Source organism: Athene noctua, chromosome 2, assembly GCF_965140245.1.
Source record: "Athene noctua chromosome 2, bAthNoc1.hap1.1, whole genome shotgun sequence".
In the NCBI taxonomy this organism is placed as follows: Eukaryota; Metazoa; Chordata; class Aves; order Strigiformes; family Strigidae; genus Athene; species Athene noctua.
Genome location: NC_134038.1, coordinates 13,472,800 through 13,486,325, shown reverse-complemented (window position 1 = coordinate 13,486,325; position 13,526 = coordinate 13,472,800). Strand labels below are relative to the sequence as shown.

At 43.4% G+C, this 13,526-nt stretch overlaps 1 protein-coding gene across 1 annotated transcript in view; it reads left to right on the top strand.

The window, feature by feature from the left end:
• The window catches only part of FER1L6 (fer-1 like family member 6), an 88,972-nt gene that overhangs the window by 25,879 nt on the left and 49,567 nt on the right, over window positions 1-13,526 (top strand). The window contains exons 8-12 of the mRNA XM_074901129.1: window positions 2,829-2,907; window positions 6,036-6,192; window positions 7,288-7,474; window positions 9,053-9,245; window positions 10,243-10,592. Coding sequence (XP_074757230.1) covers window positions 2,829-2,907; window positions 6,036-6,192; window positions 7,288-7,474; window positions 9,053-9,245; window positions 10,243-10,592 — 966 coding nt within the window. The remainder of the gene's footprint in view (window positions 1-2,828; window positions 2,908-6,035; window positions 6,193-7,287; window positions 7,475-9,052; window positions 9,246-10,242; window positions 10,593-13,526) is intronic.

Below are 13,526 nucleotides of genomic sequence, written 5' to 3'. Positions count from 1 at the left end.
TATTTCCTCAGCAGTTAAAAGCAACATGTGTACTATAGGGAGTGGAAATCCCCATCATTTCAGTGGGAAGAGGAGGCATTTACCCAAGGGCACCACATTTCACACAGCAAGTCTCAAGGACAGAGAAGTTTACACATTTCATAGGATCATAGAATCACAGAATCATGCAGGTTGGAAAAGACCCTTGGGATCATCGAGTCCAACCATCAGCCCTACTCTACAAAGTTCTCCCCTACACCATATCCCCCAACATCTCATCTAAATGACCCTTAAACACATCCAGGGGTGGTGACTCCACCACCTCCCTGGGCAGCCTATTCCACTGTCTGACCACTCTTTCTGCGAAAAATTTTTTCCTAATGTCCAGTCTGAACCTCCCCTGTTGCAGTTTAAAACCATTTGCTCTTGTTCTGTCACTAATCACTTGTGAGAAGAGACCAGCACAAACCTCTCTAAAATGTCCTTTAACATTTAATGCTCTCTAAACATACTGTCATCCACTGGAGAGAAAATGCAATAAGCAATGAGACAATACTACCTTGGACTCACTACATATCTTCCTGGATTTTGTGTGTCTTAAAGAAACTCCTTTTTTTTTTTTTTTTTTTTTTTTTTTTGTCTACAAAGAGGCTACAGCCTTCTTCCCCCTTCAATCCATCCTGTGTTGGTTCAGTTGATTTGGAAAAGCTTATTTCCATGTAGTTCCTCCAAAGATGTAATTTTGCCTGGCTTCAGGATGAAACCCACCAATTTTCATGGCTTCTTCCCCACCCCTGTGTGCCCTAGTCCAACCCCATAGGAGCGAGGGTCCAGTGCTATGATGTGACCTGGCAGCATCAGGGACTGAGAAAAAGCAGCAGTAGTGCATTGAGTGCTGGCTTCACACTGGCTCCTCTACCACATGAAGATTGCTTAATTTTTAAGCTTTAATAGTAGAGTAAAATAAACCCGCTCCTTTGTCCGCTCTTGACTTTTCAGCTGTAGAAACTCCTTACATATTGAAGTGAGGAATTATCAAGGACAACTGAGTGTGTCCCTAAATCATAGGTGCACAGTGGCACCAGGCCTTTATCAGGGAATGACGTTATTTTGCACCTAGAAACCTCCTGAATTTTCTGGTAGGTCTTGATGAAGGTGTCAGTGATCATTACTTTGGAATGTTATGTCTCCTGGTCTTGAAGAAAAATGCACAAAATGAAGTCACAGGACAAAGTCATAGAAGTTTTAAACTCCTATCTAGGATGTGTAGGTCCAAAGACAGGGTGTGATGTCTTCTAGATTCCTAAAATGCTCTTAGAGGCTTGGTTACTGTGGTTTAATCCTGGCTGGCAACTAAACACTACACAGCTGCTTGGTCACTCCCTGCCTAGTGGGGAGAGAGAGGGAATTGGAAAGGTAAAAGTAAGAAAACTCATGGATCGAGAAAAGAACAGCTTAATAATTGAAAAGAAACAATAATCATCATCACCACCATCAAAAATGATAATAAAATGGGAAATAATTAAAAGAGAGAGAAATAAACCCCATGAAAAACAGGTGATGCAAATGAAAAACAATTGCTCACCACCAGCAGACCCATGCTCAGCTTGTTCCCAAGCAGTGACCCCCCCAGCCAGCTTTCCCCCTAGTTTATATGCTGAGCATGATACCATATGGCATGGCATGTCCCTTTGGCCAGTTTGGGTCACCTGTCCTGGCTGTGTCCCCTCCCAGCCTCTTATGCACCCCCACCCTCCACTGACAGGGCAGTGTGAGAAGTTGAAATGTCCTTGATTTAGTGTAAGTACTGCTCAGCACCAACTAAAACATCAGTGTGTTATCAAAATTATTCTCATCCTAAATCCAAAATACAGCACTATACCAGCTACTAGGAAGAATATTAACTCTATTCCAACTGCAAACCAGGACAACTATTTAGTAGCTTCTGTGGACTCGAATCCTATGGCCTTAGTTTCTCTTTGCAGTTTGACCAAAGTATTCTAGACAATTCAGCCTGCTTTCAGAAAATTTTCCACAACCAAGGATTAGGTTTCAACATTTTAAACTATTCTGAAACCAAGTGAGATAGATTTTTCGAGAAATACAGTTCTAGAGACAATCTTCCTTTAGAAGATGTTGCTAGCCTCTGCCTTGTCTGTAAAGTGAAGACATGCGTGTATTTGAAAACCAGACACAGAAGTACATAGATTCAAGAATCATGACAAAGGAAAACTATTCATTAAGTTTGAATTAAATTAAATTAATTTCATTACTTGGCAGAAGGAGGTAGACTCGCTGGGGCCTGCTTACCATCTCATTTACATGTATATCACATCTCTGATTTCATTGCTGAGAGTAAATCAGAATCAAGTCTCTTGGTTTATGTGCACACTGAAATGTTTCAAAGAAACACCTTAATTCTTTCTCCTCTGGGTGTACTCAGTTCTTCTGGCAATTCAGCTATTGCACAAAGAATGATATGATTTCTGCAGCCTAATGTGAAAACAGTTACGCCCCATGTGTTTATATTCATTATGATTTATTTAAAATCTTCTCTGAAGACACATCCATCTGATTCCTGCTCTATATAAGCCTGGGACCTGGGATAAACCCATGTGATTCCACTTAGAAGCAACTATATTGGTTTCTAAAATGGCGCAATTATTTCAAACATCACAACACTTCAAATGCTTGCTGTATCTGCTGTGGCTATGTACACGCAGTTGTGGGTCGTGCTGGATCTCGCTGCTTATTACTTCTGAACCAGATGTGATCTTTGCTTGGATTGCGCTTTCTTATGCTGACAGGGAACAGACAGTGACATTCTTTAACCAGCCTTTTTCTAACAGGTTATGCACAATAAACTGATAGGGAGTGTGCTGATAGGCTCCTTTAAAGTAGATCTGGGGACAGTGTATGGTCAGCCAGGTAAGTGGTGCATTTTCTCTCCTTTTTGTCTGTTAAATGGGATGTGTGGCGGGGAAGGAGAGGAGAGGGAGGTGTGCTCCCTGTCCACTTAGATGCTTGAGGTTTATGCCAAGGGATAAACTTAACAAGGTTTTTGGAAGTGTTGTTTTCCTATTTGGGTACCAGAGTACCAGTCAATTTTTTGGAAAAATGTTCAACAGTGAAAACCTTCACAATCTGCCTATTGGTGAGAAGCACTTATCAAGGATGGCTTTTATTTAGGGGGTCAGGGTGGGATCTACAAAACCCAACCCTACTCATTCATTACAGAGTGTCCAGAGCTCTGCCACATGTGTTGGAGTAGAGGGGGTGGAGGGAGGGAAAGTGGGACGGAGAGTGGAAGGAATGGTGAGGAGAACACAGGATGTGAGGAGGAGCAGACCATTACAGGAGAGAGAAGAAGGAAATTACAGAGTTGACCATGGATCCACTTGACATGCCATCTTCAGAGCTGTCTAGTGCTTTCTGAAATTTGAAGCTAAGAAAAGATAACCTACCCCTTTTTTGGCCTGTTTTTACAACCATCCACAAAATATGTATCTTTCTCCCGTAATTACTCAAGCACCTGGGCTTTTCTCAGTCTTTGGGAATGAATATATTTAGGCCACTTGCACCCAGTTATGGCAAAAGTGTAGAAACATTCAGGCCACCCTCTCTTCAGGGCTCCTGTAAGAGTCAGTAGAAAGCTGTATTGAGGGAATCCAGCCTCCTCAGCCAGAAGACAGAGACTGGCAGAACGACCCCCCGACATTCCAGGAGGAGACAGTCAGTGACCTGCTGCATCACAAAGACACACACAAGTCTATGGGACCAGATGGGATACACCCAAGAGTGCTGAAGGAGCTGGCTGGGGGCTCGCCAAGCCACTTTCCATCATGTACTAGCAGTCCTGCCTGACCGGGGAGGTCCTGACAGATTGGAAATCAGCCAATGTGACACCCATATATAAGAAGGGTCAGAAGGATGATCTGGGAAATGACAGGCCTGTCAGCCTGACTTCGGTGCCCAGGAAGCTGATGGAGCAGCTCATCCTAAACACCATCATGCAACACATGAGGGACAACCAGATGCTCGGGCCCAGTCAGCATGGGTTTGTGAAAGGCAGGTCCTGCCTGACAAACCTGATCTCCTTCTACGACAGGGCGACCTGCTTATTGGATGAGGGAAAGGCTGTGGATATGGTCTACTTTGACTTTAGTAAGGCCTCTGACACCATTTCCCACAGCATTCTCCTGGAAAAACTGGCTGCTCACGGCTTGGATGGGCACACGCTTTGCTGGGTAACAAACTGTCTGAATGGCCGGGCCCAAAGAGTTGTGGTGAACGGAGTTAAATCCAGTTGGTGGCCTGTCAGGAGTGGTGTCCCCCAGGGCTCGGTTTTGGGGCCACTCCTGTTTAACATCTTTATTGGTGATCTAGACGAGGGGATCGAGTGCACCCTCAGTCAGTTTGCAGATGACACCCAGTTGGGTGGGAGTGTTGATCTGCTCGAGGGTAGGGAGGCTCTGCAGAGAGACCTGGACAGGCTGGAGCCATGGGCTGAGGCCAACTGGAGGAGTTTCACTGAGGGCAAATGCCGGGGGCTGCCCTTGGGCCACAACAACCCCCAGCAGCGCTACAGGCTTGGGGAGGAGTGGCTGGAGAGCTGCCAGTCAGAGAGGGACCTGGGGGGTGATTGACAGCCGGCTGAACAGGAGCCAGCAGTGTGCCCAGGGGGCCAATGGCATCCTGGCTTGTGTCAGCAATAGCGTGGCCAGCAGGGACAGGGAAGGGATCTGACCCCTGTACTCGGTACGGGTGAGGCTGCCCCTCGATTCCTGTGTTCAGTTTTGGGCCCCTCACTACAAAAAGGACATGGAATGACTCGAGCGTGTCCAGAGAAGGGCAACGAAGCTGGTGCAGGGTCTGGAGCACAGGTCGTAGGAGGAGTGGCTGAGGGAACTGGGGGTGTTTAGTCTGGAGAAGAGGAGGCTGAGGGGAGACCTCATCACTCTCTACAGCTCCCTGAAAGGAGGGTGCAGAGAGCTGGGGATGAGTCTCTTTAACCAAGTAACAAGCGATAGGACAAGAGGGAATGGCCTCAAGTTGTACCAGGGAAGGTTTAAACTGGATATTAGGAAGCATTTCTTTACAGAACGGGTTGTTGGGTTTTGGAATGTGCTGCCCAGGGAGGTGGCGGAGTCCCCATCCCTGGAGGTGTTTAAGAGTCAGGTCGACATAGCGCTGAGGGATATGGTGTGGTCAAGAATGGTCAGTGTTGGGTTGATGGTTGAACTAGATGATCTTCAAGGTCTTTTCCAACCTAGACAATTCTGTGATTCTGTGAAATGACCTGACTGAAGTGAGCAGTCTATGTCCATACTGAGACTGTGTGAGTCTCTGAATTCTATCCTGTATTTCCTGTTCACAGTTTTACAGGAGGATGTTGTCTGAGGGTTGATCTTGAGCTAATACACCTGGTACACTCTGCTCTCTTCCTCCCACTCCTTTACACACCCAAGGTCATGGCCAAGGACTTGATGTAAGGTTTTAGGTCCTTGCTTGAAGGGGGTTGCTGAAGCAGGCCTGCAGCAAGGGCTGTTGTGGGTGAACTGTCTTTTGCATTTTCCCACTGGGGGGATGGAATGGAACCTACTTCTGGCTGCTTCTTCTTCCTCTGATGGTTGTCCACCCTCCTTTCTCACCTGGCTGCCAGTGTTATGCCTGACCACAGCTCCCAGCAAGGATTTTGCTGACAGTTCTGAGATCTTCAGACAGTTATCATCAAAAAGTTGGTCTTTCCTCAAAAAGCTTCAGCCTTAATTCAGCTGCTGAATGCTCACTCAACCTTCCACTGTTCTTTAGTCATGATCTCAGTAATCATGGATGAAAATGAGCTTGTTGCTGATGAGCTCTAGATCAATTCCTTGTTTGTCTTTTTGGTCACAGAGTATTTTGGACCTTCTAGATGTGCATGGTAAACAAGTGTACTTCAGCATGATCCTCCTGCAAGCACAAATGTTTGCAGTGCCCTTTCTGGAAGTGGAGAGGAGAAATATTTGCATTTTTTGCATCCTCTGTTTGGGTGTTTAAGTTTGTCCATCTTACAGGTCATCAGTTTTGTGACAAGTGGGCGCTTCTCACAGACCCTGCTGACATTAGGACGGGAGCCAAGGGATACTTGAAGTGTGACATCAGTGTGACTGGGAAAGGTGATGCAATACAAGCTACACAGAAAACAGCTGATACTGAGGAGCAGATTGAAAGGTACTGCAGTAGTTTCTTTTTTACTGCTTTCTTCTTTACTAAGTATCTCAAGAGTCCTCTGGCCTCCTTTCAGTCCTTTCCTTGCTAACTCAGGATTAATAGCAGTATGGCATTGTACATCTGGCTGTTCTGATGTGCTCAAAGGGAGTTTTTACAGTCCTCTCAAATAAATTGAATGGCATGTTAGGGTCACTTCTCTGCAGCTGATGTCAGGGTTGACCATGCCCGGTGGCTAAGTGCCAGATTATCCCTGACAGATTGTTCATTGATCTGAAATCAGTTAAATATTTCTAAAAAGCAGTGAACTAAGAAGAAAAAATATGAGGAAAAGCTATTTCTTCTCTTCTATCAGATGTGTGTGCATGGATATTTTCCATATCCTTACATAAACTCAAATGCATTAGCATTCTCCCTGTAAAATACAGAAGTTCAAGGTAGTAAAGTGTGCTGCCAGCATCGTTTAAATTTTACAGAAGCAATGTTTCTGGTCAGTACTGACATACTGGACCAATTCCATGGAGAGTCACCATGATGATGGAGGGCTGGAGTACATGGTCTACAGGGAAAGTTGTCTGGGGGGGTTGGTTTCTTGAGCCTTAAGAAAAGCAGGTTAAGAGGTATCCTACATGAAGAGGGAAGAGCCAGACTCTTTTCAGAGGTATACAGTAGAAAGATGAGAGACTTTGAACACAGGTTAGAACAATGGAATTTCAGAACAGATACAAGGTTTGTTTTTTACCATGAAGGTTGTCAAATGTAACAGGGCACCAGAGAGAGTGGGGAATCTCCATCCTTGGAGATATTCTGAATTTACTGGGGGAGATCCTGAGCAACTTGATCTATCTGGACCTGGTTCTATATCACATAGACAAGTTTGCTGAGTAATACTGTATCATTTTCTCATGGTAACCAGAAAATGTTTTAATTCTGGTAAAACTGCTGAATTTGGTAAATTTGATTAATTTGATAAATTCATATGCCTTTTTGTGTCTTCTCAGGACACAAGATAAGTTAAAGCGACAATTTTGTTGGAAAAAATATAATTTCATTGTCTGAGTTTTCAATTTTAAGGAAATAGATTCTTTTTTCTTTCAGGAACCTCTTGATCCCCAAAGGTTTTCCATCTGAAAGACCATGGGCCAGATTTTATGTGAGAATTTACAAAGCAGAGGGACTTCCGAAGATGAACTCTAGCATCATGGCCAATGTCACCAAAGCATTCATAGGCGACAGTAAGGACCTTGTGGATCCCTATGTGGTGGTCATGTTTGCAGGTCAAATGGTAATTGGGATCCTCTTGATGACAAATGTAGGCCTTTTATCCTATTAGCTGTGCTACAGGCAGGTGATTATGCTGATGTCCTTTAACTTAGTTACATAAATTAAACAAAACACATATTTCTGTCATCAGAAAGAAAATTTTCAGTTCTTAAATTATGCAGGAACAAAGTGATGGAAACGCTTAATGCCAGCAGACTAGTTCAGCCTCACAGCAGTAGGTTAGAGTCTGGCAACAGGAGAGGAAAGAGAATTCTGTAGATCTGTTACTAAAACATCAAGTTACAAGACAGTCATATACTCAGTGTGGTATTAGGTAAGTGCTATGTTCTGATCTCCTTAGAGTGAAAAAAGGAAGCAGGGCTGAAATCAGCAAAGATGGTTCAGTCTGGGTTTTAGGGCTGTGTATCGATTTCTGAATTATTATGCTGTAATTCAGGACCCTTGCAGGTTTTCTGTGGGTAGCAGAAGAGGAAGCCGTTGAATAGACTCTCTCAGTGTTGCCTGGCTTTATTGGTCCCAGAGCTCCTTCAAGACCAAACATGGTGCTACAGAGGGCTGCTGAGAGATGAAAGAGGAGTGCAGAGGATGCCTAGGGACCTGGTTCCTCTGGGGTACACCCAAGAAACACTTTGTCAGAGAGCTTGTCTTGATTATTGCTGTAAATAAGGAAAGAGCCAATCTGGAAAAGATTTTAAGCCAGCAATGCTTTCTGTGTGCAAGGAAGCTTTAGGGAGAACTCCAGTTAGTGCTTTCAGGCATGAGAATGAGGCTCTTCATGCTGATTTTGTGTTTTGTTGTGAATCAAATTGCAAAGTATTACATCTCAAACTATTATGGGTTAAAATGTTAAAGGCATGCAACTTTACTTCAGGTTTAACAGAGAGCTGAGGGAGACATAAGAATGGGTCACTGATGTGAATTTGCATGATGTACAACATATGGGTTTAGAGATATTGTTGGTGGGTTTCCTGACTTGGTGCTCCCCACTAAATGTGAAAGTAGAAGGCCTGCCACACCTGCAACTGCATGGACTGTGGTACAGTCCTGTCGTCTTCTTCAGGCTAGGAGGAATAGCTCCAGTGTCTACATCCCTAACGCACAGACATATGCCTAGAACACAAACCACAGTAATTATATTTTGTACTAGATAAATCGCCTCATTTAAGGTAACTCCATTGGTACGTGCAGCCTTGTAGCTGTAATGAATTTCACCTTTTATGAGAAAAACTGCGCTGCATTACCACTACTCAGGTATTTCAAAAGCCATTGAAGATGTGCAGTTTGTAGCAGAAATGACAAAGTCTGGCTTCACAGATGTTTTGTGCGTAAGGGCTCTGAAGATCTTATTCCAGGCTCTGCTGTGTGCAGGTGAGAATTCGTTAGCTATAATGTGATCTTTTATTAGATATGGAGGGGAAAATAAACAAACTAGTGGAAAAGCTGAAATACTTTCAAGACAGGATATTTGTGCTTTAAAAATTACCAGAGAGATGTTGCTAAGTGCAATCTGTGCTATACTCATTGTCATTCTTCAGGGTCTGACCCCTCTGAGGTTAAATTTGCTGGACTTTCATTTCAGGGTCGGACAACAGTGCAAAAGAACTGTGCAGATCCAGTATGGCATGAACAGATTATCTTCAAGGAAATGTTCCCTCCGCTCTGCCGAAGAGTCAAAATCCAGGTCTGGGATGAAGGCAGCATGAATGATGTGGCTTTAGCCACCCACTTCATTGACTTGAAGAAAATATCAAATGAACAAGACGGTGACAAAGGTAAAGGGGAAAATGTTTGTTCCAGAATATGCCCTTAACGTAGAATCTACTTGCTTGGGATCTGGGCACTGGCTAATCCCATTTTAGGAATTCCCAGAGCTCAGGTGAACATCCATAGTTTTTGTTGGTTCTGAGAGACCTTCTCTTGCTTAATTTGAAGTTATATTACATTGTGCTTGGTGCATGGTGGTCTGACACTCCTTTTCTTGTTACAGGGCTGCTACATAACTTGGTATCCTCTTTGTGACTGTGGCAATAGCCTGCTGTGGTCCATTAGGGATAACTGATGTATGTTTATAGTTCATGAGAGTTTCTGTCGGGCAATGAAAGCACAAAGTGCAAATCAAAGGCAGAGCAGGCTTGTGTTTTTTATTGACCCAGTATGAGCAAAGTAAGGCTCAGCTGAGTGCTGTCACAGCTCAAAGAGGTACCATGGACTACTGTGTTTGTCCTTGTGTATGTGAGGTAAATCTCACTATCTGGAGCCTTTTCACTGACGTTTGAAGCTACATGTATAGCCTTATTTATGTTGTGCAATCTATGTGTGGAACATGGTCAGTTATCACAGCTCAGCAAAGGTTCAGTAACTCCTTAAACTTGTCAATTCAAATGTGTGTATCCTTAATCAGGAAATAAAAGATAAATCATATAAAGTAATGACATGGATTTGGGAACAATTTGGACAGGGTGAGAAAGCTTCCATTCCTCTCCCACCATGTCCAAGCCCTAGCCTATGGTTTTTTCAAGAGGTGCAATAGGCCTCATGCCCCAGCACCTGTGGTACAAACACCTTCTGAGAAATAGCACCATACCGGGAGAGTCCCTGGTTGGGTATTGGCAGAGGCTCCTTGGTGCCTAAGTATTGCTCTGCAAAACAGCATAGAAATGAGTCTAGGTTTGGCTTTTGCTGTGCAAGAGGCAAAATTTCTTGGAGCAGACACTGAGGAGAGTGTGTTAACACCTAACAGAAATGCTATAAAGGGTGCTTTATCTCCAGGGTTTTTGCCTACATTTGGGCCTGCCTGGATCAATCTCTATGGCTCACCCAGGAACCACAGCCTCATGGACGACCACCAGGAGCTTAACGAAGGTTTTGGAGAAGGGGTCTCCTTCAGGGGACGTCTTTTCATTGAGATTGCTGTGGAGATACTTTCAGGAGGAGCCTGTGAGTCGAGGTTTTCAAGTATTATCAAGGATATCAAACTGCCATCAAAAGATAAAGACTCCAAAGCACCCAAAGGAAAAGACAAAACTGAGAAAGCAGGAGAGGATCGAAAGTCATCTTGCCCTTCGAATAAGATGAACTCAACTGAAGTGGAAGTTGAGCCATTTGATGTGCCTTCAGAGGTCTGTATGATATTAAGAGACTGATTGACATGTGTCCCTAAACCTCCAAGTATGTCATTGATGTGTGTATTTGGGTCCAGGCCACATAATACTGCTTTTATGTTCTCCCTACAGCTTCCCCATGCCTCCATAGTCTTGGAACTTTCCCATAATAATGCAGCACAAGTGGAACAATAATATGTACCTGTAACTCATAAAAAAAAATCACAAGTAGGAGAGTTTCCATAAAATTTAGTCTTCTGTCCTACTGTCCCTTCTGTGCTAGTTGCATCCATGTGTTCCCACTAGAAACTTCTATGATGTAGTATCTGCTAAATGACAGAGACCTGACGGGGGCAGATGGTAATTATGAAGTCTAATTTCCTGCATTTATTTGAGAAAATAAGTAGTTGTCAATTGAAGTCATTAGGGAATCTTTAACATAGAATTTGTGTAAATGCAGAGATATACAGCCTAGCCTGTTACACTCTCCTCCTTTAACCCTGCATTCTCATTGCAGTTTTAGATTGCTAATCTCTTTAGGAGAGGAGCTGCAAATCATGTGCTCAGTCTCAACTGGTGTTAACTGATGTTACTTTCCTAACTCCATCTACTCTACTGGGTTACATCATGGGAAGAACTGTGCTACAAAGCTTTGTGAAGGTTGTGCAGTTGTGGCAGGGCATGTGGGTTCTGGGGCTGAGTCAGTTCTTGAGCTTTGATTCTCTGTTCCATCACATCACTGTCTGGGAGCAACAGCACTTTTTTTTTTTTTTTTTTTTTAACCCAATAAACAGGAAGAAAGATATCCTCATAACTAATTTTCTTCCCACTTCACCATGTCACTGATGAAAATTTTGGCTTTTGTAGTGGGAGTCCCACCTCAGTGCTTAAGGCACTCATATCATTTATGAGATCAGATTCTTGGTCTTTTGACTCCATGTCTGCAAGTAAATAGAAGAAATTGTTCTTTGGTCTTGAGGCCTATCCTTGGCAAGTGCTCTTCCTTGGCCTGTGGTCTGGTATTGTCTGCATGAGTGCTCGTTGGAGCAGGTGAAGGAGGGTGTTAGCAGAGGCACGGGTGATTGCAAGTCAGCTGTGCGCACTTGTGCCCTGGTCTTGCTTTATATACTCATATAGTTGTAAATTGCCTCTGTCCCTCAGTTCTTCTCTGAAAATTGTAATAGAGGTGACATGAGAAGAAATTTATTTCCATACAGATTTTCCTTTATATGGAAGAAAACCATTATTGTGAGTGGCTCAAACACTGTGGTCTTAGGTGCTAGCTAAATACTCCAGGTAGAGGAACAAACCCTGCTATAACACCAATAAATATTCATAGCAGTAATAAGAATTTATTTCTGGCTACCGTGCCTTGGTTTCAAATACAGAATGAGTAAAAGGCAACAACATAATACAGGAATGCTTGATATTCTTTTGGTTTTGATATTCAGCAATATTTCATGTTACACGCCACAGTAGACACAGTAATTGTATTACAACTCTCTGAGCAGAAACTGAGGACATTAAAAATAAGGCAAAAAATGTCTCATAGAGCCTCTGAGACAACAGAGGCAAATTACCCAGCCCTACAGACCAACTTTATTGGCCTATTCTGGCAGCAAGAAGACATTAACTACTTGCAATTTGCTTTCTTTATAGTGGGAGATAAATGTGTGTGTTGTAGTCTCTGAGCCTCAGCTTTATTAGGCATCCTATGTTCTGGGTTCATGCTGAAAATAATCAAGTCACAGGGAAGCCAAAACTACTCTGGACCTGCAATCTGTTTGTGGTGTAGCTTTGATATGTGATGCTGCTAATCCTTTCACTGAAGACCTATGCCCTTTTATTGTGCATAGCAGAGGATTTTCAAAATGAAGTGGTCATGGGCTGTGTCAAAAGATGCTTCTGCTTTGCAGAAGTCAGGGAAATAGATATTCATATTCAGCTACATTTTATTCATTGCCTTGCTCTGTTGCAAAAGCAGCTAGTACTGATCTTGCCTAAAGGCCTTCAGTACACTGGCATCCATGCTGTGAAATGAGGAGGTGTGCATTGGAGAGATTGTTGCAGTCAGGGTGTAAATCTGGGGAGAACTAAAACCAGAAAATATATCTCCTTTGGGCTTAGTCTTGGCTTGGGGTTATTAGCTTGTTTTGTTAATGACTCAAGGTTACCTGGCCATCCTTGAGTGAGAGTGTACCAGGGACAAGCAGATGCTGGGTCTCTAATAGGTTTAAAGAGAGTCTAGCAGAGCCTTAAAACGCCACAAAAGGTTGTTAGACTTTGCAGGGTGTGCTGCTGTGCTGAGACCCTGAGCTGTCCTGTGCTTCCAAATTCTCTCAAAAGCTGGTATGTTTCTGGTTTCTGTGCTGTGATGCCAGGGAAGGCAGAGAGCAGAGGACTGCACTCCCCTGCACTGAGGCCCCACCTTTGGGCCTGTGGTTTAAAGCACAGCAAGATAGCAAAAAATTAAAGACTGTTTGGTTTCAGTTGGCTTTAGCACAGGGCTGCCATCTAAAATGTGGATACCAGAAATTTTTGTATCCTACTGGTGTCACTGGGAGCTGAGTGTCAAAGTCTTGACTTTGAGCAAGGTCAATGTCTTGATAGCACAAACACATGGGCAATAGGTTAAAGTCATTTTAAGGAAAGCAGTGCAGGGTGAGCACTCCCCTGCCTGGATGTATTACACTGGCAGAATTTACTATTGCAATGCAAAGGAAGACTACTGCCACACTCACTGATAAATGACTTATATTTGTATGGTGATATTTTGTTGCTGTTGCGATAAAAGAGTGCTCTTAAGCTGCCCTTGAACTGCCATAGATGTATAGTTTGAATGATGGTATAAGAGTATGTGAAGGTGCTGAAATCATTTAATAGTGACTATTGGTGAGACAGAGTATGAAGTGAGGGGTAATGAGTTTCATGCAACCAGTTATGATATAACTA